We start from the raw sequence: 27,434 nt of genomic DNA, 5'->3' as shown, positions 1-27,434 counted from the left end.
GTTGTGTGTGGAATCAGAGGAGATAGGGGAAGCGTTAAATGAATATTTTTCGTCAGTATTTACAGTAGAGAAAGAAAATGTTGCCGAGGAGATTACTGAGATACAGCCTACTAGGCTAGATGGGATTGAGATTCACAAGGAGGAGGTGTTAGCAATTTTGGAAAGAGTGAAAATAGATAAGTCCCCTGGGCCAGATGGGATTTATCCTAGGATTCTCTGGGAAGCCAGGGAGGAGATTGCAGAGCCGTTGTTGTTGATCTTTATGTCGTCATTGTCGACAGGAGTAGTGCCGGAGGACTGGAGGATAGCAAATGTTGTCCCCTTGTTCAAGAAGGGGAGTAGAGACAGCCCTGGTAATTATAGACCTGTGAGCCTTACTTCGGTTGTGGGTAAAATGTTGGAAAAGGTTATAAGAGACAGGATTTATAATCATCTTGAAAAGAATAAGTTCATTTGCGATAGTCAGCACGGTTTTGTGAAAGGTAGGTCGTGCCTCACAAACCTTATTGAGTTTTTCGAGAAGGTGACCAAACAGGTGGATGAGGGTAAAGCCGTGGATGTGGTGTATATGGATTTCAGTAAGGCGTTTGATAAGGTTCCCCACGGTAGGCTATTGCAGAAAATACGGAAGTATGGGGTTGAAGGTGATTTAGAGCTTTGGATCAGAAATTGGCTAGCTGAAAGAAGACAGAGGGTGGTGGTTGATGGCAAATGTTCATCCTGGAGTTTAGTTACTAGTGGTGTACCGCAAGGTTCTGTTTTGGGGCCACTGCTGTTTGTCATTTTTATAAACGACCTGGATGAGGGTGTAGAAGGGTGGGTTAGTAAATTTGCGGATGACACGAAGGTCGGTGGAGTTGTGGATAGTGTCGAAGGGTGTTGTAGGGTACAGAGGGACATAGATAGGCTGCAGAGCTGGGCTGAGAGATGGCAAATGGAGTTTAATGCGGAGAAGTGTGAGGTGATTCACTTTGGAAGGAGTAACAGCAATGCAGAGTACTGGGCTAATGGGAAGATTCTTGGTAGTGTAGATGAGCAGAGAGATCTTGGTATCCAGGTACATAAATCCCTGAAAGTTGCTACCCAGGTTAATAGGGCTGTTAAGAAGGCATATGGTGTGTTAGCCTTTATTAGTAGGGGGATCGAGTTTCAGAGCCACGGGGTCATGATGCAGCTGTACAAAACTCTGGTGAGGCCGCACCTGGAGTATTGCGTGCAGTTCTGGTCACCGCATTATAGGAAGGATGTCGAAGCTTTGGAAAGGGTGCAGAGGAGATTTACTAGGATGTTGCCTGGTATGGAAGGAAGGTCTTACGAGGAAAGGCTGAGGGACTTGGGGTTGTTTTCGTTAGAGAGAAGGAGGAGGAGAGGTGACTTAATAGAGACATACAAGATAATCAGAGGGTTAGATAGGGTGGATAGTGAGAGTCTTTTTCCTCGGATGAGGATGGCAAACACGAGGGGACATAGCTTTAAGTTGAGGGGTGAAAGATATAGGACAGATGTCAGAGGTAGTTTCTTTACGCAGAGAGTAGTAGGGGCGTGGAACGCCCTGCCTGCAACAGTAGTAGACTCGCCAACTTTAAGGGCATTTAAGTGGTCATTGGATAGACATATGGATGTAAATGGAATAGTGTAGGTCAGATGATCGGCGCAACATCGAGGGCCGAAGGGCCTGTACTGCGCTGTAATATTCTAATTCTAATTCTAATGTAGGTTACAGCACTTGAGTGCATATCCAAGTATTTCTTAAATGCGATGAGAGTTTCTGCCTCTAACACCCCAAACCCCTACCACCCTCTGGGTGAGAAAATTACTCCTCAATTCCTCTCTAATCCTTCCACCAATAGGTAAAAGTTTTGATGTGGCCCTCGCACAGTCTGTCATTACTGCAAACTGTGTTAGGGTTGGGGTTTAGCTGCTGAGATCCTTCCTATCCCTATTTAGTGTGCTCAGCTGCTAGGCAAAACTCCCCAAGCATTTCACACATGGGGTTCTGACACTAGAAGAAGTGAAATCGGAGGGGGAATTGTTCAAACTTGTTACCGAAGAGGCAGGTTTTAAGGAGGCTTTTTGAAGGTTGGACAGAGATGTAGTAGGGTGGGGCCGGGGGGCTGGGTTAGGAAGAGAATTCCAGAGAATGAGATGGCTGAAGGCGCAACCACTGATGATAGAGTGGAGGGATGGGAAAGTAGATCAGAGTAAGAAGGGCGGAGGGTTGAGCCGAAAGTAGAGCCTGGAGAAGATGGAGAATGTCCAGAGAGGCAAGGCTGAGGACAGAGTTGAAAACAATGCACTGAAGGACAGGGGTTGCTGCAGGTCAGCAAGGATTGGATGATAGGGGAGTGGAAATTTGGAATTCCCTCCCAACAAAAAGCTGCTGAAGCTGGGAGTCAATTGAAAATTTCAAAGCTGAGATGAATAGGTTTTTAATAGCAAGGTTTATGGAACCAGGGCAGGTAAATGGAGTTAAGGTGAAAATCAGTCATGATCTAATTGAGTGATAGAACAAGCATGAGGGGCTGAGTGGCCTCCTCCTGTCTTTATGTTCCTCTGTAGTGTGCAATGTGAATGGGAACTGGGAAGCCAGAAGGGCGTTCGTTGGAAAACTTGAGTCTGGATATGATAATGAAATGAATGTGGGTTTTTGTTATCTCAAAGCTGATTTGAGATCTGTGAAGATGGACCAAGTCTTGGGGACACAAGGTGGACAATCTCAGTGCTGGACTGGTAAATAATAATAAATAAAAAATACATTGATTTTATGTGTATAGGAACAGGAGGGGCCATTTAGCCCCTCAAACCTGTTCCGTCAATCAATTTGTTCGTGGTTGGTTCTGTACCTCAACTCCATTAACCTGCTTTTGCTCCATGTCCCTTGTTCGCAATTCTCAAAAAAAATCGATCAATCTCAGTCTTGAAAATTCCAATTAACATCCATCTACATGCCTTTTGTAGGGAATGAGTTCCAGACTAATGTTCACTCAGATGATGGTTACAATGTCAGATTATATCGCTTGCCATTTCCAGCTTTGCACATTTGGGATTTTTAAAATTGTTAGCAAGCATAGACACAAGGCATCAAAATACAAGCAATAAGTTATTTTACATCAAAATGTTACGGGGGAAATATCATGGAGAGAAATTATTGGAGCGAGACAAGGATAAGGTCAGGGTTAAGATGTGGTGCCATGGGGTGGAATGAATGGGTATAACATCAGGCTGGAATTTTACATCGGGGCAGAGGCGTTGCTCACCGGCTTAAAGGTCAGGGGCAAGCCCGCCTTCGCCGGGCGTGGGAGCTACGCAGAGATTTTACATGGCCCGGTCCTTTATTGGCCACATGTGGGACTTTCGCCCCTTCAGGAGCTACCAGCCAATCAGGGGGCTGACAGCTCCTCAGTCCCAGCAGCACCGGTGGGAGCAGTGGCCACTGCTGGGCCTGCACCCTGCTTTCAGAGGATCATGGATGCTGGCGCTAATAAAGGTAAGTGGAGTTTTGGGCCTTGCTGGGGACAATCGGCTGGGCCCCGGCGAGGAGTGGGGTGGGGGTCAATCGGGAAGGTGGTGGTAGGTGCACTTGTGGAGGCAGCAGGACCTGCTGGGGGTCCCTCCGTGGGGCACAGGCTGCCCGACCAGGAGGGCCTCCCCCACTTGGGCCTGCAAGGAGGCCGCCTGGCATTACTGGGCGGCTTTCACAGCTGACAAAGTGCCCGCCCGTCGCTGGTAATATACCAGCCGCGGCAGAGGGAGGCCCTTAAGTAGCAATTAAGGCCCTCAATTGGCCTGGGGTGGGTGAGCCATTTGTCACCTCTCCCAGCACTTGTAAAACTGCAGCGGGCCGGAAAGGCGACGGGAACGGAAGCCCCCCACCCACCTCCCATACAATTTTATGACCAACCCCCCCCCCCCCACCCCTCAGCCCACTCCCACAGGGGGCGTAAAATTCCAGCATTAGAGTGGGATTGGGATCAGGGAGAGGCACAGATCTAACAGCCTAATGGAGGAGAATAAAAGATTTAAGCCTGGGATTGGGAATGATTGGTGAGGTAAGACTGTACATATCAGCAATGAAAGACATTCAGACTGGGAGGAGGGTGGGCAGATATTTTACATCCAGAGTCTGAGGAAGATAATTTCGAGTGGGTCTGGAAATTTAGGGTTAGCAAGGGTCTGTATTGTGGCAGGTGGTTAAGAATGTGTGAATCGGGTTGGCAGGTTTTCGACGAGGCAGTGATGAGGCTGACGCGGGTCTCTGGGGACGCTAGAAATGGGAGAGCAGCTCTGGGAAATGTTAGACTGGGGCAGGAAGGCTCCTGGATAATTGGGATAGTATTTGATGCCGAGTTACAGCGAAGGTAAAATCTGTCTGGGGAACAATGAGAACTTTTACTCAGAATGTGGAAAACAGCCATGGAAAACTTAGTTTGAATTATGAAGGCAGTTGTAATTCCAAGGCACAGGCTCTATCAGGATGATTGTAAATCTCTTTCAGATTCAAATGAAGATTCAGCAAGGTCACCAACAGCTAAATATAGACACAACCCATCAAATAGTGCTGCTGATTCCAGTGAAGACATTATTAAGATACTTAAAGATAAGGTAGGTGACATAGAATACTGGAAACTGACCATCACTGACCAATAAGAAAAGGCCTCTCACTATTTCGTCAACTGCTTAAAATAGTACGAGCTTCGTTGGAAACTGGGGCCTGATTTTCACACATGTGGTTTGGCTTGGGAGGCTTTGTCTGGGATACGGCATCTGCAGTATTTTCCTTTTATATTAGGTTTTATCTGGGGCCAGGGCAGGGTCAGATATTTTAAACATTTCTGGCACATGCCAGTGCCAAATAAGCCCAACTTGGGTCCCGGCTAAACATGGAAGGATTTACAGTACAGGAGGAGGCCATTCAGGCCCATTGTGTCAATAATGCCCAAGAAAGAGCAAACCAGTTTAATCCCACCCTCCAGCTCTTGCTTCATATCCCTGAGGGTTACAGCCCTTCAGCTGGTTCAAAATTCCAGAACTTTCTCCCTAACAGCACTGTGAAAGCACCTTCACCACACAGACTGCTGTAGTCCAAGATGATGGCCCACCTACTCAAGGGCAATTAGGGATGGACAATAAATGCTGGCCTTGCCAGTGACGCCCACATCCCACGAATGAGTGAAAAAGGATGGACCTACGGAGAGAGACAAACTCAACTTGTCCTGAAGGATGAACTTGTCAGAATATTGAAGCTTATTCAGGTGAAGTGAATTGCTGACAATCTCTGTGCAGACCTGTCTCACTTTTATTTATTTTCTGAGTGTGGCATTTTTCTAAATTTGAACTGTTTTTCTCCGATTACACCCAGCCAGTAACTTTGAGTGCTGCACTGTAACAAGAATGTCAGCTTGCAAATGAATTGCTCGCAAGCTGTTCACTTAAAATCTCAGCATTTTCACCCGGAGTGTCATTATTTGCAGCTGCGAAGCTGATGTATTCTCCGCTGTGACGCAAAAACCTTTGTTTGAAAACGTTTTACGTTTTGTGGCCATTTGTGGTTTTGTTCAAGGTCAGTTAATTCAGTGCAAGTTCATTCCAGGATTCGGATGCTCTTGTTCGGAAAGAAAAGACACAGGACTGAAACTTGTCTTGGGCGAGTTAGTGCCAACTGGGTGATAGTTACTTGGCTGCCTGATTCACTCCACCACCAATCAGCATTTCACACCCACCTCCCCCACAATGCAGTAATCAACTTGCACACAGCAAGCTCCCACAGACAACAATGTGGTAAGAATAGTCGTTTGGTAGTACAGTACTTGAGTATTGCTGAAAACTGAAACATTTGTCAAAGCTTTTCATCTTGCACTCATCAGGACAATTCACAAGAATACCAATGTAAGGGAAAGCAACAAATTTATACTGTATGAGAAGAGAGTGCTGATTGGTTGGCAAGTTGCCTCTGAACCAATCAGAGTCAAGCTGCCTGGTTTAAATTTCAAACAAAGCCTGACAGTTAACAGTCAGTCACCATAAACTAGTGGATTCACTATGGCAATGATTCTACCAATCAGAGTTCACTTGCCAACCAATTAGCACTCTCTTCTCATACAATATAAATTTGTTGCTTTCCTTTACATTGGTATTCTTGCGAATTGTCCTGATGAATGCAAGACGAAAAACTTCGACAAATGTCTCTGTTTTCAGCAATGTGATAAGAATTCAAATAGAGAATCTGATTTTTGGTGATGTTTGTCGAGAGATAAATATTGGTTCAGGACACAGGGAGAGCTCCCCTGTTCTTCCTGGAACTAGTGTTATGGTATCTTTACATCTGCCGCAGAGGGCAGACATGGCCTGGGCATCACCTCCAACACTCCCTCAGTCTGGATAGGGACTCAAGAGTGAGACGTGAACCCACAACTTTCAAGCACGGAGACAAGAATGCTACCCACTGAGCCACAGCTGACACATGGAATCATCAATTGGTTACAGCACAGAAGGAGGCCATTCAGCCCATCAAGACTGTGCAGGCTCTCTGCAGCAGCAATTTAACTAGTCCCACTTCCCCACCTTTTCCTTGTAGCCCTGCAATTTTTCTTCTCCTCAGATAATTATCCAATTCCCTTTTCAAAGCCCTGATTGACTCTACCTCCACCACACTCTCAGACAGCGCATTCCAGATCCTAACCACTCACTGCATAAAAGGTTTCTCTTCATGTCGCCAATGCTTCTTTTGCCAATCACCTTAAATTGGTGTCCTCTGGTTCTCAACCCTTCGACCAATGGGAACAGTTTCTCATTACCTCCTCTATCCAGACCCCTCATGATTTTGAACACCTCGATCAAATCTCCTCTCAGCCTCTTCGCGAAGGAGAACAACCTCAGCTTCGCCAATCTATCCAAGTCCCTCGTCTCTGGAACCATTCTCATAAATCTTTTCTTTTTTGCATTGATGTTGAGAGGTGGATCCTGTGGTGAATGGAGAGTGATTTTCTCCTTCAAGGAGTTGCAATCCACTTCATTGCAGAGCCCAGCTGTGTTCTTGGCTGTGGATTGACACTGCAGGCAGCTTTTACAAATGTGCACTCACTCATAGAGAATGCATATCAGGAATTCAACAGCAGAAACTAATTTATTATAAACTAATTCATAAAATCTATCCAGGCAGCATTAGCGTAGTCACAGAACATGTCCAGATTAAGGAACCCTGGACGAAACATACCATGTCCTGTGTTTGACCCTTGGTGCGTACATCATCTGTCTTGCTGTGGGTTTGTCCTACAGTGCAGTGCCTCCTTTTATCTACCACACCAGCTAATAGAAGGTAATCAGTGTGTCAGATCTAATTTGCCACAATGTGCTTCATGTCCCAAGACGTTTCACAGGAGCATTATCAAACTTAATTTGACACTGAGCCATGTAAGATATTAGGGCAGATGACCAAACGTTTGGTCAAAGAGGTAGGTTTTAAGGAATGACCTAAAGGAGGAGAGAGGTAAACAGAGTGAGCTTTGAGAAGGGAATTCCCGAGCTTTGAGGAGGGAATTCCCGAGTTTAGCGCCCTGAAAGCACATCTAATGTTGGGGGATCTCCAAGAGGTGAAGAGCCAGCAGGCCTCGCTCTTTGCCACGGAAGCCTCCAAGATCTCCTTCCAGTCCAGAGTCTGCTCCATTGAGCAGGATGAGATGTGCTCACGTTTCGTCTTCCAAAAGGTACACAGCTCTGTGATCAGCAGCCTGAAGGAAGAGAACAGCTCGGTAACGTCATCGCAGTCTGACATACTAAAGATTAGCAAATCCTTTTATGCCGGGCTGTATGACGTGAAGCCCACTGACTGCACGGCCTCCCAGTCTTTCCTGTCATCTATCATGGAGGTCTTAGATGACAGTACATGGGAGAGTCTGGACAAACCGCTAACTCTGGACGAGCTGACAAATGCCGTCAGGTCCTTCGAGACGAGTAAAACTCCCGGAAGTGACAGCTTACTGGTTGAGTTGTATTCGACTCTGTGGGACTGGATCAGCCCGGACCTGCTGGAAGTATATGAGAGTATGCTTCCGACCGGCAGCATGTCAGAATCCATGAGGAAAGGCATCATCACCGTCATCTATAAGCAGAAGGGGGAGAGGGCAGAAATCAGAAATTGGCGGCCCATCTGACTGCTTAATGTAGACTACAAAATTCTGTCTAAAGTCATCGCCAATCGGGTCAAGTCTGCTCTGGAGTAGGTGATTCAACCTGACCAGACCTGTACTGTACCCGGCAGGAAGATCTCTGATTGTCTCATGCTACTCAGGGATATGATCGCCTATGTACAGGACAGGAGGGTGGACACCTGCCTCATCAGCCTGGACCAGGAGAAGGCTTTTGACAGGATATCGCACACATGCATGATGGATGTGCTTTCCAAAATGGGGTTTGGGGAGGGAATCCGCATTTGGATCAAACTGCTGGACACAAACATCAGTCGCGCAGTGTCAATCAATGGGTGGGAATCAATGAATTTCCCGATCAATTCTGGAGTCAGACAGGGCTGTCCTCTCTCCCCGGTTTGTTTGTTTGCTGTATTGAACCCTTTGTTGAGTCCATTAGGAAGGATGCGAGCATAAGAAGGGTGACGATCCCAGGCAGCGGAGGCACTCAGGTTAAAACCTCCCTGTACATGGACGACGTCGCCGTCTTCTGCTCGGATCCGCTGTCCATTCGCAGACTGATGAGCATCTGTGACCAGTTTGAACTGGCCTCGGGAGCCAAAGTAAATTGCGGCTAGTTCATCGGGAGCTGGGCCGACCGATCCTTTGTCCCCTTCACCATCAGGTCAGACTACCTGAAGGTGCTGGGGATATGGTTCAGAGGGGACTGGGCGTGCGTCAAAAGCTGGAAGGAAGGTATAGCCATGGTAAAACATAAACTGAGCATGTGGGAGCAGCGTTCACCCTCCATTGCCGGTAAGAACCTGGTCATCAGGTGCGAGATGCTCACATTGTTATTGTACGTGGCGCAGGTCTGAGCCATACCCCACTCCTGTGCCGTGGCGGTCACCCGAGCCATCTTTCACTTTATCTCGAGATCAAAAATGGAGCGTGTCCGGAGGCACACGATGTTCAAACCTCTGGATAAAGGGGGGAAAAACGTACCCAATGTCGCCCTCATCCTGATGGCCACCTTTGTGTGCGGCTGCATCAAGCAATGCATAGAGCCCCAGGACACAAACACCAAGTGTCACTACGTGCTGAGGTTCTATCTGTCCCCAGTGTCACGAAGGATGGGCCTAGTCACATTGCCACGGAACGCTCCATTCAGTTGGACCGTGCCGTACCACCTATCCTTCGTGGAAAAGTTTGTGCAGAAAAACACCTTTGACCACCAGTCTATCAGGCAGTGGTCTGCACGGAATGTCCTCAAAGCCCTACGGGAAAAGGAGATGTTGGATCCTGTCGGATGGTTCCCCGAGCAGACTGCCAAAGTCATTTGGCGGAATGCCTCACCAGCAGAACTTTCAAACAAGCACCAAGATGAGGCTGTAGCTTGGCTGGTGGTGAGAAGGGCCCTCCCCGTCAGATCCTTCCTGCATGCCCGGAATCTCATGGTCTCCGCACGCTGCCCTCGAGGTGGCTGTGGTGGGGAAGAGACAGTTGCCCACCTCCTTCTGGAATGCGCCTTTGCAAAGCAGTTGTGGAAAGAGATGCAGTGGTTTTTGTCGAGGTTCATCCCGAGCAGCTCTGTAACACAGGAGTCTGTGCTCTACAGGCTGTTCCCAGGGACGCACACCGAGACAAACATCAACTGCTGCTGGAGGACCATCAACTCGGTGAGAGACGCTCTTTGGTCAACCTGAAACTTGCTGGTCTTCCAGCGCAAAGATTTGTCCACGACCGTGTTGCAGACTGGCACATTCCAAGGTCCAGGACTACGTGCTGAGGGACGCACTAAAGCTTGGGGCAGAGACTCAATGGGGAAAGACCACTGTAAGGTCCTCCCGCCTTAGTGAACCGAGGGGCTGGAACCAGTGTAAAACCCCTCAGGCTGTATGCACTAAAATATGGTTTTGCTGTGAAATGCAAATGTACATTGCATGTAAAATGGAATAGAAGGGTTGTGAGGCAACTCACGTTCTGTACTGAAGGAAACTGATTTCTTTTGCACTTTCTGGAATGTTAAATTGCAACTGGGTTTGTAATTATTTTTGAGATTTTTATGAATAAAGTATGTATTTGGGGAAAAGAAGTATGAAGTGTGGGATAGGCCAGAAGCCAGAGAAGGAAGAGTGCAGATATTTTGGAGAGTTGAAAGGCTGGAGGAGGTCACAGAGGTAGGGAGGGGGGAGTCATGGAGGAATTTGAAAACAGGGATAAAAGTTATAAATAAAAGCAAAATACTGCGGATGCGGGAAATCTGAAATAAAAACAAGAAATGCTGGAAATACTCAGCAGGTCTGGCAGCATCTGTGGAGAGAGAAGCAGAGTTAACGTTTCAGGTCAGTTCTGAAGAAGGGTCACTGACCTGAAACGTTAACTCTGCTTCTCTTTCCACAGATGCTACCAGACCTGCTGAGTGTTTCCAGCATTTCTTGCTATTATAAAAATTATAAAACTGTGGTATTACTGAACTGAGAGCCATTGCAGGTTGGCAAAGGCAGGGGTGATAGATGTGTGGGTCTTGGCGCGAGTTAGGATGCAGGCAACTGCGTTTTGGATGAGTGCAAGTTTCTGGATATTGGAAGATGGGAGGCTGGCCAGGGGAGCATTGGAATACTCAAGTCCAGAAGTAACAAAGGCACAGACGACGGTTTCAGCAGCAGATGAGCTGAGACAGGGATGGACTACAATATTTACCTAAGATTATTTTCCATTTGTTCTAGATGGAGGAGGCCTGCGAGTTCATCCTCCATGAGTTTGCCAAGTATGACAAAGAGACCAATGGTTTGGTAAGTAGCTGATCCATTAAAGGAAGTGTTTTCCTCTTTAACTCTTCCTTCATTGTCTAATATGGACTCCCAGAGTGTGAGACTCCGCACTGGGAGCACAGGAGAGAATAAAATTACCTTTTAAGTTCCACCTTGATGTATCTTAGCAACAGGTGCATCAGTGAATTCCGTTAAGGAATTTTTACAGGAATCTTTAGGATATAAAGGGTTTATATTAAGCAGATAGGGGAAAAAAATTTCCACAAGACACACAATTTAAGGTAATTGACAAAAGAAGCGGAGGGAAATGTGTTTTGCACAGCAAGTTGTTGTGATCTGGAATACAATGCCTGAAAAGATATTGAAAGCAGATATAACTTTTAAGAGGGAATTGGATCAATACTTGAAGAGGAAACATTTCCAAGGCTTCGGTGAAAGAATAGGGGAGTGGGACTAATTGGATAGCTCTTTGATAGAACCAGCACAGATACGATAGGCTGAATGACCTCCTTCTGTACTGTAAGATTTTATGAAATTAATATATGTTTCTGTGATAGAAGCTTGGCATTTATTAACTGAAATATGTGATAATTACACAAAGAGCATTAAATTCACTTCTCCGCTCTCTCTCCTGATAGTCTTGTTTTAATCCCAAACTAATCGTAATGCCCTGCTCACTCTCCATGGTCCTGTACCAATCCCAAATTAATCCCACAGTACAGCTCTTTCCCTATAGTCCTGTATGAATCCCCAAACTAATAACATTGCCCCACTTGCAGTGTTGTAGTGTTTTGAACTTGCAATTACATTGTGCAATGTGTACTATAGAGGCTGCTGTAGAACACACATGCTAGCAAAGACAGAATAAAACGAGAAGCCTTTATGTTCAGCTGCTGCTGTCTTTGTCTCTCTCTGTCTTGGCCTCATACCTTACACTTAACTCAGCTAAAGCTCACTCAAGGCCCTAAGACATCACAATGATCAGCAAAGGATGGAAATAAACAGAAACATTGCTTTCAGGTATGAAAATTTGGGAAGGTTTTTGTCTACTTTCACAGACAGCATTTTAAGTTGGAAATGGTTAGAGTTACACACAGGAAGCTTGTACAGTGTATACTCAAATATTGATCTCTCCAAAATAACCATCCAATCCAAAAAATATATAAGCTTGGATCACTGCAGCGAAGTTTCCTCTGAAAGGAATGCAATCCCGGATCTTTATCACTGCATTGTTGATCAGTATGGAATTGTCTGTGCCTAACCTACCACATTTTGATGTACATTCAGAGGCATCATATATATCCCCACACTGGCCAAAATGCCTTTGACGTTTCAGTATGCAAGAAGAAAATGCGACAATTGACCAATATTGCACATGAATCAGGCAACTGGAAATCAAATGTGACTTCAGTGATGCTAAACATGTCGAACAGGAAATCAAAACACAAATTATTGAAGGCTGTCTCTCCAGTCAACTATGCTGAAAGGCACTTGAGAAAGACAGAAAGCTGTCAGAGCTGCTGGAGTTAGCAAGATTACTATCGCTCTCAGAGTCCAGAGGTACTGAAGTTGAGGCTGCTAACAGTAACTACCACACTCCAACTTCAACTCCTGTGAACACTATTCATTGCTCGTGTTCCAGGAAAATACCTGTAAAGCAACAATCGCTGTCTCACAAACAGATCTGTGAATTATCCAAAGAATGTTTTCACTGTGGTGGTGCTTACCCACACTGGACAGAGTGTCCTGCCATTGGTAAACAGTGTAAAGCCTGTGGAAAACCCAAGTACTTTGCTTGTGTTTGTAGCTCATCAGCAAAATCAACTACTAAGACCAATACCAACAGAAGAGTGCCACGTATGCACACCACAGCAAAAAAGGCAACAGAATGTAGCTAAAGTAGAGGCAGATGACCCTGCACATACTTTTGATCTCTCTCTCAGACACTGCAAACAGCCACGTGTGACAGTGACCATTGGCTGCTTGGATGTAGATGCTCTCATAGACACTGCAGCATCTGTCAATGTCATGGGAGACAAAACATTCAACAAATTTCACGATTGCTCCATTCTCTGCAAACCAGGGAATACAAAAACTTTCCTTTACAACAGTAACAAACTGCTGAAAGTCCTAGTGACTTTTGAAACCCCAGTCTCATTCGAAGACACTGCAGTGAATGCTCTATTCTGTGTCATATCTGGAGAATGTGACACACAGCAACAGATTGCACATGATTCCTTTGCATAACAAAAACAAACTGTCTGCTGATTGCTTGACTGGAATTGACCGCATGGTAGAGTACAAAGTCAGTCAGCGTTTGTCCTGTCACGCAACCATAATGTCAAATCTTCATGATCCTCTTAAGAAGTCCAAACTACCTCCAGGAGGATGGATTTGAAGTCAGTGTCGATTTCATAGATTTGCCCACAGGTAAACATCTACTTGTTGACACTGACGACTGCAGCAAGTTCCCAATCGTGGAATGAGTTATGTCAACTTCAATGAAAGCCATCATCCCAAAGTTTGACCTGATCTTCACCTTGTTTGTAATCCCTCAAACAGTAAGAAGTGACAACGGGCCCCCATTCAACAGTGATGAGTTCAGTAAATTTGCAAACTACTTAGGGTTCACTCATAGGAAAATCACACCCCGTTGGCCAAGAGCTAATGGTGAAGTTGCAAACCTTGAAAAAAATGATACGTACAGCTACAGTTGAGAACAAGTCACGGAAGCAAGAACTATATCACTTTCTTCATAATTATAGAGCGACTCCTCACTCAGCTACTGGAAAATCTCCAGTTACACTCACCATTGTCTCTCTGTCTTTGCCTCATGCTTTATAGTAAACCTCACTCACGTCCCAAAGACATCACACCATACTCTCCCCATACTCCTATATATATCCCAAACTAATCCCACTGCCCCATTCTCTCCCCATAGTCCTGTATCAATCCCAAATTAATCCCACTGGCCCACTCTCTCCCCATCATCCTGTATCAATCCCAAATTAATCCCACTGGCCCACTCTCTCCCCATAGTCCTGTATCAATCCCAAATTAATCCCACTGGCCCACTCTCTCCCCATAGTCCTGTATCAATCCCAAATTAATCCCACTGGCCCACTCTCTCCCCATAGTTCTGTATCAATCCCAAATTAATCCCACTGGCCCACTCAATCCCCATAGTCCTGTATCAATCCCAAATTAATCCCACTGGCCCACTCTCTCCCCATCGTCCTGTATCAATCCCAAATTAATCCCACTGGCCCACTCTCTCCCCATAGTCCTGTATCAATCCCAAATTAATCCCACTGGCCCACTCTCTCCCCATCATCCTGTATCAATCCCAAATTAATCCCACTGGCCCACTCTCTCCCCATCATCCTGTATCAATCCCAAATTAATCCCACTGGCCCACTCTCTCCCCGTAGTCCTGTATCAATCCCAAATTAATCCCACTGGCCCACTCTCTCCCCATCATCCTGTATCAATCCCAAATTAATCCCACTGGCCCACTCTCTCCCCATCATCCTGTATCAATCCCAAATTAATCCCACTGGCCCACTCTCTCCCCATAGTCCTGTATCAATTCCAAATTAATCCCACTGGCCCACTCTCTCCCCATCATCCTGTATCAATCCCAAATTAATCCCACTGGCCCACTCTCTCCCCATAGTCCTGTATCAATCCCAAATTAATCCCACTGGCCCACTCTCTCCCCATCGTCCTGTATCAATTCCAAATTAATCCCACTGGCCCACTCTCTCCCCATAGTCCTGTATCAATTCCAAATTAATCCCACTGGCCCACTCTCTCCCCATAGTCCTGTATCAATCCCAAATTAATCCCACTGGCCCACTCTCTCCCCATAGTCCTGTATCAATTCCAAATTAATCCCACTGGCCCACTCTCTCCCCATAGTCCTGTATCAATTCCAAATTAATCCCACTGGCCCACTCTCTCCCCATAGTCCTGTATCAATCCCAAATTAATCCCACTGGCCCACTCTCTCCCCATAGTCCTGTATCAATTCCAAATTAATCCCACTGGCCCACTTACTCCCCATCATCCTGTATCAATCCCAAATTAATCCCACTGGCCCACCCTCTCCCCATAGTCCTGTATCAATTCCAAATTAATCCCACTGGCCCACTCTCTCCCCATCATCCTGTATCAATCCCAAATTAATCCCACTGGCCCACTCTCTCCCCGTAGTCCTGTATCAATTCCAAATTAATCCCACTGGCCCACTCTCTCCCCATAGTCCTGTATCAATCCCAAATTAATCCCACTGGCCCACTCTCTCCCCATCATCCTGTATCAATCCCAAATTAATCCCACTGGCCCACTCTCTCCCCATCATCCTGTATCAATCCCAAATTAATCCCACTGGCCCACTCTCTCCCCGTAGTCCTGTATCAATCCCAAATTAATCCCACTGGCCCACTCTCTCCCCATCATCCTGTATCAATCCCAAATTAATCCCACTGGCCCACTCTCTCCCCATAGTCCTGTATCAATCCCAAATTAATCCCACTGGCCCACTCTCTCCCCATCATCCTGTATCAATCCCAAATTAATCCCACTGGCCCACTCTCTCCCCATCATCCTGTATCAATCCCAAATTAATCCCACTGGCCCACTCTCTCCCCATCATCCTGTATCAATTCCAAATTAATCCCACTGGCCCACTCTCTCCCCATAGTCCTGTATCAATCCCAAATTAATCCCACTGGCCCACTCTCTCCCCATAGTCCTGTATCAATCCCAAATTAATCCCACTGGCCCACTCTCTCCCCATCATCCTGTATCAATCCCAAATTAATCCCACTGGTCCACTCTCTCCCCATCATCCTGTATCAATCCCAAATTAATCCCACTGGCCCACTCTCTCCCCATAGTTCTGTATCAATCCCAAATTAATCCCACTGGCCCACTCTCTCCCCATCATCCTGTATCAATCCCAAATTAATCCCACTGGCCCACTCTCTCCCCATCATCCTGTATCAATCCCAAATTAATCCCACTGGCCCACTCTCTCCCCATAGTTCTGTATCAATCCCAAATTAATCCCACTGGCCCACTCTCTCCCCATCATCCTGTATCAATCCCAAATTAATCCCACTGGCCCACTCTCTCCCCATCATCCTGTATCAATCCCAAATTAATCCCACTGGCCCACTCTCTCCCCATCATCCTGTATCAATCCCAAATTAATCCCACTGGCCCACTCTCTCCCCATCATCCTGTATCAATCCCAAATTAATCCCACTGGCCCACTCTCTCCCCATAGTTCTGTATCAATCCCAAATTAATCCCACTGGCCCACTCTCTCCCCATCATCCTGTATCAATCCCAAATTAATCCCACTGGCCCACTCTCTCCCCATCATCCTGTATCAATCCCAAATTAATCCCACTGGCCCACTCTCTCCCCATAGTTCTGTATCAATCCCAAATTAATCCCACTGGCCCACTCTCTCCCCATCATCCTGTATCAATCCCAAATTAATCCCACTGGCCCACTCTCTCCCCATAGTTCTGTATCAATCCCAAATTAATCCCACTGGCCCACTCTCTCCCCATCATCCTGTATCAATCCCAAATTAATCCCACTGGCCCACTCTCTCCCCATCATCCTGTATCAATCCCAAATTAATCCCACTGGCCCACTCTCTCCCCATAGCCCTGATCACTCCCAAACGAATCCCACTGGTCTGCTCTCTCCCCAAAGCCCTCTGCTTCAAATGTGTATTCATTTTTTTTTCATAGGGTTTAAAATAACGAGCTGTCCAAAGTTTTATTTTACATTTCAGATGAGCAAGACAGCATTTCGGCATGCACTGGTTGATCTAAAAATTTCAATGTTTGCAATGGATTTGGAGCATCTCTTATCCAGGTACTGACAAACCTTAACTGTTGCTACTTTATCCCTCTGATGGAAGATGTTGCTCTGTGATATTACTGCAGTGGCTCAGTGACGAGCAGTCTTATTTCTGCATCTGAATGATGTGGGTTCAAGTCCCACTCCAGGGACTTGGGGCTGCATTTTATGTGGTGCTTGGAGACAGAAACAGAAGTGCTGGGGGAAGGGGTGGTTCCATAATATTAGGACAGGAGACATTGGACCGCAAGTCTGAGGTCGTGACGTCCCATCCTGATTTTATTAATGCCACCAAACGTGGAGGGCAGAGAGCAGACATTGACATGACAGGCAGACAATTAAGGTAGTTAAGAGGCTTATTGACAGATATTTTATTCTCAGTTTTAAATTTTATGAATGCCGTTCTGGAATCATGGGGCTTCAGAGCCTCGTCTAGTTGAAGGAGGCGACATGGAGGCAGGAGTTCATTTCTGGTTACAAAAGGAGGCCATTGGGAGAGGAAGCATCAACTGCCAGGAAAGATGGAGAAAGAGGCATTGGGAATCGACTGAGGAGTGGGGGCAAAGGTGCCAACACTCTGGGCATGTCATTCGAGGGGGAAACGGGAAAGTGCAACCTCGTCAGAGGTGATAAGTGTGGGGCTGTTGGCAGTGAAGGCCTTTAACGTAAGGTGAGGCCACTTACCATGGGCCTCATTCATCCAGGCTTTGGGGATCCCATTGAAGAAGAGGTGCAGCAGAACGGGAGGGAGGTTCAGGCATCGGCAGAGGTACTGCAATGACCTGTGAGTGCACAGGAGGGTCAGCATTAGCCTCCAGAAGGTAGAGAACGGCGCAGAGGGGAAAGCAGCAGCATCCTCCATGCAAAAGAAGCTACCCTCCAGAGAGGGTCTATTGGTCCAGGTTAAACTACCTGCAGATGTCTGAAAGGCAGTGCCAACGAAGACTTCGCCTCTCCAGGGAGGCTGTCACTGATCTGTGCGCTATGATGCAGGACTGTGCCCCAGGGGACCTGGTGGAAATCCAATGCCAGTGACGCTGTAGGTTATTCCAGGGATCCACTGGGGACACGTATGGGATCTCACAGTCAGCGGCCCATTGGTGCATCAACAAGGTCATCGGACAGGAGACTATGCCCGCTTCTGCACAGATCCCAACTCTCAAACTGAGAGGTCCAGTGGGTTCGGGACAATCGCTGGATTCCCCCAGGTGCAGGGTGGCATCAACTGCACACATGTGGTCATCAAGGCTCCGGAACACCACCCAACAGCCTTCATCAACAGGAAGAGATTCCACTCCCTCAATGTATAACTTGTCTGTGAACACCGTAATTAGGTCTTGTGCGTGCTCACCGGGAAGCTGTCATGAGGTCTACATTTTCAAGCAGTCCCAGGTGCTCGAGCTGTTCCACCCTCCTGGATGCCTTCAGGAATGGATCCTTGGAGACAAAAGCTACCCACTGAGGGCAAGAACAAAAAATGCTGGAAATACTCAGCAGGTCAGGCAGCATCTGCGGAGAGGAAAACAGAGTTAACGTTTTAGGTTGATGACTCGACTGTCAAATTCCAAAGCTGAATGATCCTCCCTCATCATTCTTGTGTTATGTAGCAGCAGTAGGTGATGATCATGTTGAACTGTCCAGGTTGCCATGGGTGATTATCCTTACACCTTATGATAAATAGTCTCTGTCTCTTTGCTTCAGAGAATTTCTGCAGCTGAAGTTTTTGCGGCAGCTGTGACCAGAGATCGAGAGAGAACAAATCGATTTTGTGCGGACGCAGCTTTTCAGAAGTGCTAACAGTGTCACCTTTTGAGATGAGCACGACCTGTTTGCAGCTTAGTCTCACTGAAATTGAACATCCCCTCGGCGGGAAAATCTCTGTGCTGGAATTGAAAACCTGTGTCGTGTCAATCATGTTGTCTGAGAGGCGTAACTCTGCTGCCAGTGTTCAACAACAATTTGTATTTATATAGCGCCTTGAACATAATGAAACATCCCAAGGCGCTGTACAGGAGCGTTATTAAACAAAATTTGAGTCTGAGCCACATAAGGAGATATTAGAGTAGATGACCAAAAGTTTGGTGAAAGAGGTAGGTTTTAAGGAGCATCTTAAAGGAGGCAAGGTAGGGAGGCGGAGAGGTTTAGAGAGGGAATTCCAGATCTTAGGGTCCATGCAGCTGAAGGCATGGTCACCAATCTTGAAGCGATTAAAATCATAAGATTCTCAAGAGACCAGAATTAGAAACGTGTAGATATTTCAGGGGCTTGTAAGGCTGGAGGAGATTACAGAGATAGGGAGGGGTGAGACCAGGGAGGGATTTGAAAACAAGGATGGGATTTTAAAATTGAGGCATTGCTTAATTGGGAGCTAATGTAGGTCAGCGAGCACTGTGGTGGTGGATGAACAGGATTTGGTGCAAGTTAAGACATGGGCAGCAGAGTTTTGGATGACCTCAAGTTAACAGAGGGTAGAATATGGGAGGCCGGCCAAGAGTGCATTGGAATAGTCGAGTCCAGAGGCAAAGAAGGCAAGAATGAGGGTTTCAGCAGCAGAGGAGCTGAGGCAGGGGCGGAGTCAGGTGTTGTTACAGAAGTGAAAATAGGCAGACTTAGCGATGGTGCAGAAATGTGGTTGGAAGCTCATCTCGGATCAAATATGACACCAAGGTTGCCTAAGAACATAAGAAATAGGAGCAGAAATAGGCCATTCGGCCCCTCGAACCTGCTCGACCATTCAATAAGATCACGGCTGATCTGATTGTGGCCTTCACTCCACTTTCCTGCCTGCCCCTCCATGAGCCTTGACTCCCCTGTAGATCAAAAATCTGTCTAATTCAGCCTTGAACATATTCAATGACCCAGCTTCCACTGCTCTCGGGAGAAGAGAATTCCAAAGATTAGTGATCCTCTGAGAGAATGATCCTCATCTCCGTCTTAAATGGGAGACCCCTTATTTTGAAACTTTGCCCTCTAATTCTAGTTTCCCCCACGAGGCGAAACATCCTATCAGCATCTACCCTATCAAGCCCCCTCAGAATCTTATATGTTTCAAAATTCCAATGAGTATAGACCCAACCTGTTCAACCTTTCCTCATAAGACAACCTCTTCATCCCAGGAATCAGTGAATTCTCTCTGAACTGCTTCCAATGCAAGTATATCCCCCCTTAAGTAAGGAATCCAATACTGTATGTAGTACTCTAGGTGTGGTCTCATTAATACCCTGTACAGTTGTAGCAAGACTGCCATACTTTTATACTCCATCCCCTTTGCAATAAAAGCCAACATTCCATTTGCCTTTCTAATTACTTGCTGTACCTGCATGCTAACTTTTTGTGTTTCATGTACGAGGACACCCAGATCAGCATTCTGCAGTCTCTTTCTATTTAAATAATATTCTGCTTTTCTATTCTAGGAGTCCACCAAAGGGGACAACCTCACATTTTCCCACATTATACTCCATCTGCCAAATATCTGCTCACTCACTTAACCGATTTATATCCCTTTGTGGACTCTTTGTCTCCTCCTCACAACCTGCTTTGTATCATTCATAAATTTGGCTACAATACGCTCAGACAGTTGCCAGGGAGAGGGATGGAATCGACAGCTTGGAAACAGGATTTGTGGCGGGGTTGGACCTAACTTGCACCATGTCCCGTTCACTCATCACCCCCTGTGGTCACTGACCTACAATCGCTCCAGGTTCTGCAACGCCTCATATTTAAAATTCTCATCCTTGTTTTCAAATCCCTCCATGGCCTCACCCCCTCCCTATCTCTGTAACCTGTTGGCTTTCATGGTCTATTAATAACCTCGTACGCTCAAATTCTCAAAGCTCACATAGGAAGGAAGGGCACTCTGGTGGGGTGCTGGGAAGCTGATGGAGTCAGCGCCTTCAGGAGAGGAATAAAAAATTCCCAGCCAGCAAAACATTATATAGCAGCTTTTGTAAGGACTCAGAAAACACAGGCAGGCCTCCGAAGGAACCGACAGCTCACACAGGAGAAGAGATGTGTTGGCCAATGAGGTAGAGTGAAGTTCAAAGCTCAGTAGAACAAATATCTCTGATCTCCCTCCTAGAATCATTTAGACCGTTGCCCAGAGGATGATCTGTCTGAAGAGGATTGATGCTCAATGAGATGTAAATCCATCTATTATACAGAGTACAATAGAAACCTGTGATAAAACATGTAACACCTCCACAGTGCTACTGGACCTAACCTTCCAGGGTTTACAACTCCAACACTTTATCTAGGAGTCCAATCCATGACTAGATCATTCTTTGTGTGAAGAAGGACTTCCTTTTACAGTGTGAACCTGTGATACCCTTTCCAACTCTTGCAATTTATTTTGTGTGATATTCTGGATCTGACTTTTCCATTCCCATGATAAGATCACTCCCAGACATGTTTCTGACCAGGCTGAAAAGCTCCCCTGGCCAGCCTTCCTTTTACTTCTCCAATAAACTTGATCTCATCCAAAACTCTGCTGCCCATATCCTAACTTGCACCAAGTCCTGGTTCACCTGTCACCCCTGTGCTCACTGACTTACATTAACTCCCAGTTAAGCAACGCCTCAATTTTAAAATTCTCATCCTCGTTTTCAAATCCCTCCATGGCCTCTCTCCTCCCTATCTCTGTAATCTCCTCCAGCCCCACAACCCTCCAAGATACCTGGGCTGCTCCAATTTTGGCCTCTTGCGCATCCCTGATTTTAATCGCTCCACCATTGGAGGCCGTGCCTTCAGCTGCCTGGGTGCTAAGCTCTAGAATTCCCTCTTTAAACCTCTCTGCCTCTCTACCTCTGTTTCCTCTTAGAGGACACTCCTTAAAACTACCATTTCGACCAAACTTTTGGCCATCTGTCTGCTATCTCCCTATGTCACTTTGTGTCAAATTTTATTTGATAAGTGCTCCTGTGCAGAGCCTTTGATGCTTTACTAAGTTAAATGCGCTATATAAATGCCAATTGTTGTTGTAAGTTATAATTGAAAAGCCCGTGTTGATTGCTGCATTGGTTGTGTATACTGAGTGTTGAGTACAGTGAGTGTTGGGTACACTGAGTGTTGGGTACACAGAGGGTTGGGTACACAAAGGGTTTGGTATACTGAGGGTTGGGTACACAGAGGGTTGGGTATACTGGGAATTGGGTATACTGGGGGTTGGATGTACTGAGCGTTGGGGATTATGAACGGTGGGGATATTGAGTGTTGGGGAAATTGAGCATTGTGTATACTGAGCATTGAGTATACTCAGGGTTGGATATATTGAGTGTTGTGTATACTGAGGTCTGGGTACACTGAGCATTAGAGATATTGAGTCTTGGGTATACTGAGCATTGGTATACTGGGGGCTGGGGAATATTGAGGATTGTGTATTGTGAACATTGGGGATATGCCTACTTCATATTTATCCTTTGCTAGTTCAATGCCGGTGAGGTTGTACATGGTTGGAGAAAAGTCCTAGCACAGACCTGATGGGCCCAATGGCCTATTTCTGTGCTGGAACATTCTAGAATCCTGTATCTGTTAGGGTGGAATGAAATAACACCAAATATACATTTTCCGTTTTCTGTCATCGAATCATTGTGTAAGTAATAATTGACCACTAACTGTAATTCTATCCTTCATTCAGATTGAATTTAAGAAGAAAGGATGGGTATGTGGATTATGTAGCATTTCTGGGAAAACTGCAAAGCAGATCAAATCTGAGCCTGTTCCACAAGATGATGCAGAGGTTAAGTCCCAGGTAATTTCTGCAATAAGCATGCATGATCTGATATTTGGAGGGGATCAGTACTCTTGCTTTGCTCCTTATTGTTATGTCCGTTTAGACTGATTTATGCTGTGAGGTATAGTCTATAAAGGAGGTTTACAATTTATCAATGGAATGGTTGGCTTTCTGATTACCTGCTGCCATTGGGGAGTGTCATTATTCGCTGTGTGTTTTGTGGCATTGCAAGAATATTGAGGAAGACATTCATCTTGGGCTGTGGAATTTAAAATCAGAGTATAACATGTTGGATTGGCCCCTGTGTTTGAGTGCGGATCAGAGCATTGATGAGGTCAGGGTTAAGGTGAGGGGTGGTCAGCTGGGCAACAATTCCCTTCCCCACCCTCAACATGGGCAGCTGGCTATGGGGAAGTGGGGGGTGGCAGACAAATGCCAAAGATGTACCACAGGTAGCGCCTGTGCACACTTGCCCCAGGCAAATGGGGTGCCCTTCCATTGCATAGGAAAATTTGGGGAGAACAACACATAGCTAAAGAGGTGGCATCAGGAAAAGGGTTTCCATTTTATGGAGCATTGGCACCATTCTGATGGGAGATGGGAGTTATACTGCAACGATGGACTATAACTTCCCTTGGGAATTTTATTGGTCTCTGCCAAAGTTATGACAGGAAACTGATAGAATTCCCATGTAATTCCGAAGCCTCTCTGCTCCACATATATTTGTATTGGGAGTTTATTTTTTTATTTTGAGATACAGCACTGAAACAGGCCCTTTCGGCCCACCAAGTCTGTGCCGACCAACAACCACCCATTTATTCTAACCCTACAGTAATCCTATATTCCCTACCACCTACCTACACTAGGGGCAATTTACAACAGCCAATTTACCTATCACCAAGTCTTTGGCTGTGGGAGGAAACCGGAGCACCCGGCAAAAACCCACGCGGTCACAGGGAGAACTTGCAAACTCCGCACAGACAGTACCCAGAATCGAACCCAGGTCCCTGGAGCTGTGAGGCTGCGGTGCTAACCATTGCACCACCTTTCTTTGCAAGGTTTTTTTGTCCATTCTCAGGATGTGGGCATCACAGAAAAGGCCAACATTTATTGCCCATCTCCAATCGCCCTTGTGAAGGTGGTGGCCTTCTTGAACCACTGCAGTCTGTGTAGCAAAGGTGCTCCCACAGTGCTGTTAGTGAGGGATTTCCAGGATTTTGACCCAGTGACAATGAAGGAATGGCTGATGTATGTTCAAGTCAAGATGGTGTATGAATTGGAGCTAAACTTGCAGGTGGTGGTCCCATATTCTTGCTGCCTTTGTTCTTCTAGGTCTTAGAGGTCATGGGTTTGAAATGTGCTGTTGAATAATCCTTGGTGAGTTGCTACAATGCATCCTGTATATGGTACACACTGCTGCCACTGTGCACCAGTGGTGGAGAAAGCGAATGGTTAAGGTGGTAGATGGGGTGCAGATCAAGCGGGTCGCTTTGTCCTGGATGGTGTCGAGTTTCTTGAGTGTTGTTGGAGCTGCACCCATCCAGGTAAGTGGAGAGTATTCCATCACACTCCTGACTGTACCATGTAAATGGTGGCAAAGCTTTGGGGTGTCAGGAGGTGAGTTACTCTTCACAGAATACTCAACCTCTGACCTGCTTTAGTAGCCAAAGCATTTATATGGCTTGTCCAGTTGAGTGTCAGGCCAATATTGGCAATGGCACCATCTCAGAGCTTTCTACGCTGATCCTAGTTTCCTCCTCTGTCCCCTTGCCCTTTAATATTTTTCCTCTTGAAGTGCTTACTTAACTTTTTCTTAAATTACTAACTCAGCATTACTGTCTGCTTTTTTCCTTGAATCTCTTATTGATTTGTCAGCGATGGAGGAAGCTTGAGGGCCGCTAAGTGCAGTCTGACAGCCTCAGAAGCTGTGGTTAGTTTGTTGAACCAATGTCACAGGCTCTACCTTCAGCTGTTGGCAGCGTTCAGGTATTTACATGTTTTATTTTGTAGATTTAAGTAACGTATGGATAGACATCGATAGTAACCGAAACTCAGTGTGCGCTCGTGTTTGTCAATTTAAGGAAGAATTGGAATTGAAAGCGGGTGATTGGGGGGTGTTCAATTTTGGGATGCATTGGAAGGCTTGTGGTGGAATTTTTTTCTCGTTCTGTACCTTTCTATGCACGATAAAGAAAATACTCGAGACTGATGGAATGCTCGGGTATTGAATACTTAATGAACCTCACCTCTAGTTGCATAAACTAGGTTTGTGTTCCTTATAGAAGAGCATAGAAGATTAAAAGATGATATAATTGAGACGTTTCAAATAATTAAATGATTTGATAGGTTGAATAATGAGAAACTATTTCCTCTGGTGGGGGGAGTCCAGAACAAGGGGGCAGAACCTTAACACTAGAGCCAGACCATTCAGGGGTGATGTCAGGAAGCACTTCTTCACACAAAGGGGAGTGGAAATCCGGAACTCGCTCCCCCAAAAGAGCTGTTGAGGCTGTGGGTCAATTGGAACTTGCAAAACTGAGAGCGATAGATCCTGGTTGGGTAAGAGTGTTAATGGACATGGAACCAAGGCAGGTAGATGGAGTTAAGATGCAGATCAGTTTTGATCTGATTGAATGGTGGAACAGACTAGAAAGGCTTCCTCCATTTCCTGTATTTCTAAGATCTTTGATATATATTAATTCAATCTAATTTTCTGACCCGTTAGAAAAGTTGAAATTTCAGGACAGGAGGCTGTTAGCATTCAAGCATTTAAGGAAATCATTGAGAAGAATTTCCAGATCGAGCTCTCAGAGAATCAACTCAACAACATTGTGACGAGAGTTGGTGGCCCACAAAACAATTTGGTTTCCTACCCGAAGTTCCTGTGCCTCTTTCAAAACCGGTGAGTTAAATATCCGAGACATAAATAGTTTCTGGGTGAAGTATATCTCGCACCTGCATTCATTTAGACTCCCAGTTGTCTCCATAACCAGGATGTCTGATATTTTGAAATGTATCGTGGATATTGGGAGTGATACCCACTTTGTCAAGACCAAAATGGAAACAGATCATCGAACTGGGACTGAAAGGTTTTAATTTCCTGTCATACAAATTAAATAATATTCAAAATATTTTCTGGTTATTTGTTTTAAAATGACTATTGCAGTGTTTAAGATGTGCTATGTAGCTTTCGTTGAATATTAAAACATTAGTGTCACAATTTAGTTCCCATTTATTGACTTGACAGACCGAATGGTCTTCTTCTCTACTGTAACCATTCTATAATTCTGCAAGAAGGTCCAGTACATTCAGTCACCTATGGATTGATCCTTTCCTCTTGTTTTTGTTTTCTGATATAGACCCAGCACAGGAGAGCTGAAGCAAGAAGTAGGCCAGTGTTCCCTCCTCATGAGGGATAAGAACATGCGTATAGACAGAATACGTTACATAGACAGGTTCGGGAGTGACTGGGTGAGATACAGCCATGCACAGAAACCACGCTCTCTTCCAGAGGTAAACCTTATCACTGTGAATTTTAAGCTAAGCGCAGAATTTTCTGGGAAAATGACAGTGAGTTTAGTGGCACTTGCTGTTATTAATGTGTAAATTACCTAGTAACTCATGGCAAGGGAGAGTTGTGGATCGTCAGAAGTTGCTGGACGATTTGTGGTGCTCCGCCATTAGTCTCATGAAAACGGCAGCTCGTCTTCAACCTCCCAGTGAGTGTCAAGAAATTGCAGCATTTGCGGATTAATGACTCAGTAAAGTCGCCACAGAAAGTTAGGGCTGGTATTTAATAGCGTAAGAATCATTTTTATGATAAGATTTCTGTTCCTGCAATGCCACTCAACCTCTCCAGTCCAGAAAGGGAACGATTGAAACTGTGGAGTCTCATTCCTGCAGCTAGAAAAGTGTTCTTAGAGATTTTTTATTCTTTACTTTTTTTTTTACTTTTCCTTTCTCTCTTTCTCTTAATCAAATCTTTCTTTCCCTCTCTTTATTTATCTTTCTGTGCCTGATTTTAGTCGAATTCACTCAATTTCCTTCTCTATTGTTCCTCTGTTTCTTTCCCAATCCTGATATCTTATTGGTTAAGGAGATAGACGGTTGACTCTGTCATTCACTAAGGTCCAGATTTCCCAGTTATCCTCGCAGATGTTATCAGCTCACATTCCCAAAAGGTTACAGTGCAAAAACTTTTCAAACGCAAGGGTGAAGGAGAAAGTTTAACTAATGGGGCACGCCAGGAGATGCCCCACTCCAGCAAAATCTAGGCCCATAGTTTCATAAAATACTCAAATTACTTTCTGCTTATTTGTTTTGAAATGCCTGTTGCAGTGGGTTTTTTTCACTCATGGGATGTGGGCGTCGCTGGCCAGGCCATCCCTAATTGCCCTAACTGAGTGGCTTGCTAGGCCATTTCAGAGGGCATGTAAGAGTCAACCACATTGCTGTGGGTCTGGAGTCACATGTAGGCCAGACCAGGTAAGGATGGCAGATTTCCTTCCCTAAAGGACATTAGTGAACCAGATGGGTTTTTACAACAATCGTTTCATGGCCATCACTAGACTAGCTTTTTAATTCCAGATTTATTAATTGAATTCAAATTCCACCTTCTGCTGTGGTGGGATTTGAACCCATGTCCCCAGAGCAATACCCTGGGTCTCTGGTTTACTAGTCCAGTGACAATACCACTACACCACTGCCTCCCTTTAATTTGAGTTGTGTCGCTTTTGTTAAATATTAACACATTGCTGTCACAACGTAATGTCATATAATATAAGAAGGCCCGCTCACTCAGTCAACTAAGGAACTAAAACATTTCTCTCTATTCGTTAATGAAATTGAACCATTCAAAATATAAATGAAGCTGGAAATGATCATCTTCAATGATAGTGAATGAATGTTATTTTGGTGGTTATGTTA

At 45.5% G+C, this 27,434-nt stretch overlaps 1 protein-coding gene across 6 annotated transcripts in view; it reads left to right on the top strand.

The window, feature by feature from the left end:
• Nucleotides 1-27,434, top strand: part of LOC137379412 (EF-hand calcium-binding domain-containing protein 6-like) — a 120,074-nt gene that overhangs the window by 79,127 nt on the left and 13,513 nt on the right. For all 6 annotated transcript variants that reach the window (XM_068050188.1, XM_068050187.1, XM_068050185.1 and 3 more), the window contains 7 exons: nt 4,496-4,602; nt 10,853-10,918; nt 16,713-16,795; nt 22,413-22,526; nt 24,384-24,494; nt 25,234-25,410; nt 25,868-26,021. In XM_068050188.1, coding sequence (XP_067906289.1) covers nt 4,496-4,602; nt 10,853-10,918; nt 16,713-16,795; nt 22,413-22,526; nt 24,384-24,494; nt 25,234-25,410; nt 25,868-26,021 — 812 coding nt within the window. The remainder of the gene's footprint in view (nt 1-4,495; nt 4,603-10,852; nt 10,919-16,712; nt 16,796-22,412; nt 22,527-24,383; nt 24,495-25,233; nt 25,411-25,867; nt 26,022-27,434) is intronic.

Source organism: Heterodontus francisci, chromosome 18 (genome assembly GCF_036365525.1).
Source record: "Heterodontus francisci isolate sHetFra1 chromosome 18, sHetFra1.hap1, whole genome shotgun sequence".
In the NCBI taxonomy this organism is placed as follows: domain Eukaryota; kingdom Metazoa; phylum Chordata; class Chondrichthyes; order Heterodontiformes; family Heterodontidae; genus Heterodontus; species Heterodontus francisci.
Note: the sequence above shows the minus strand (reverse complement) of the source record. Positions and strands in the feature narration are given on the sequence as shown.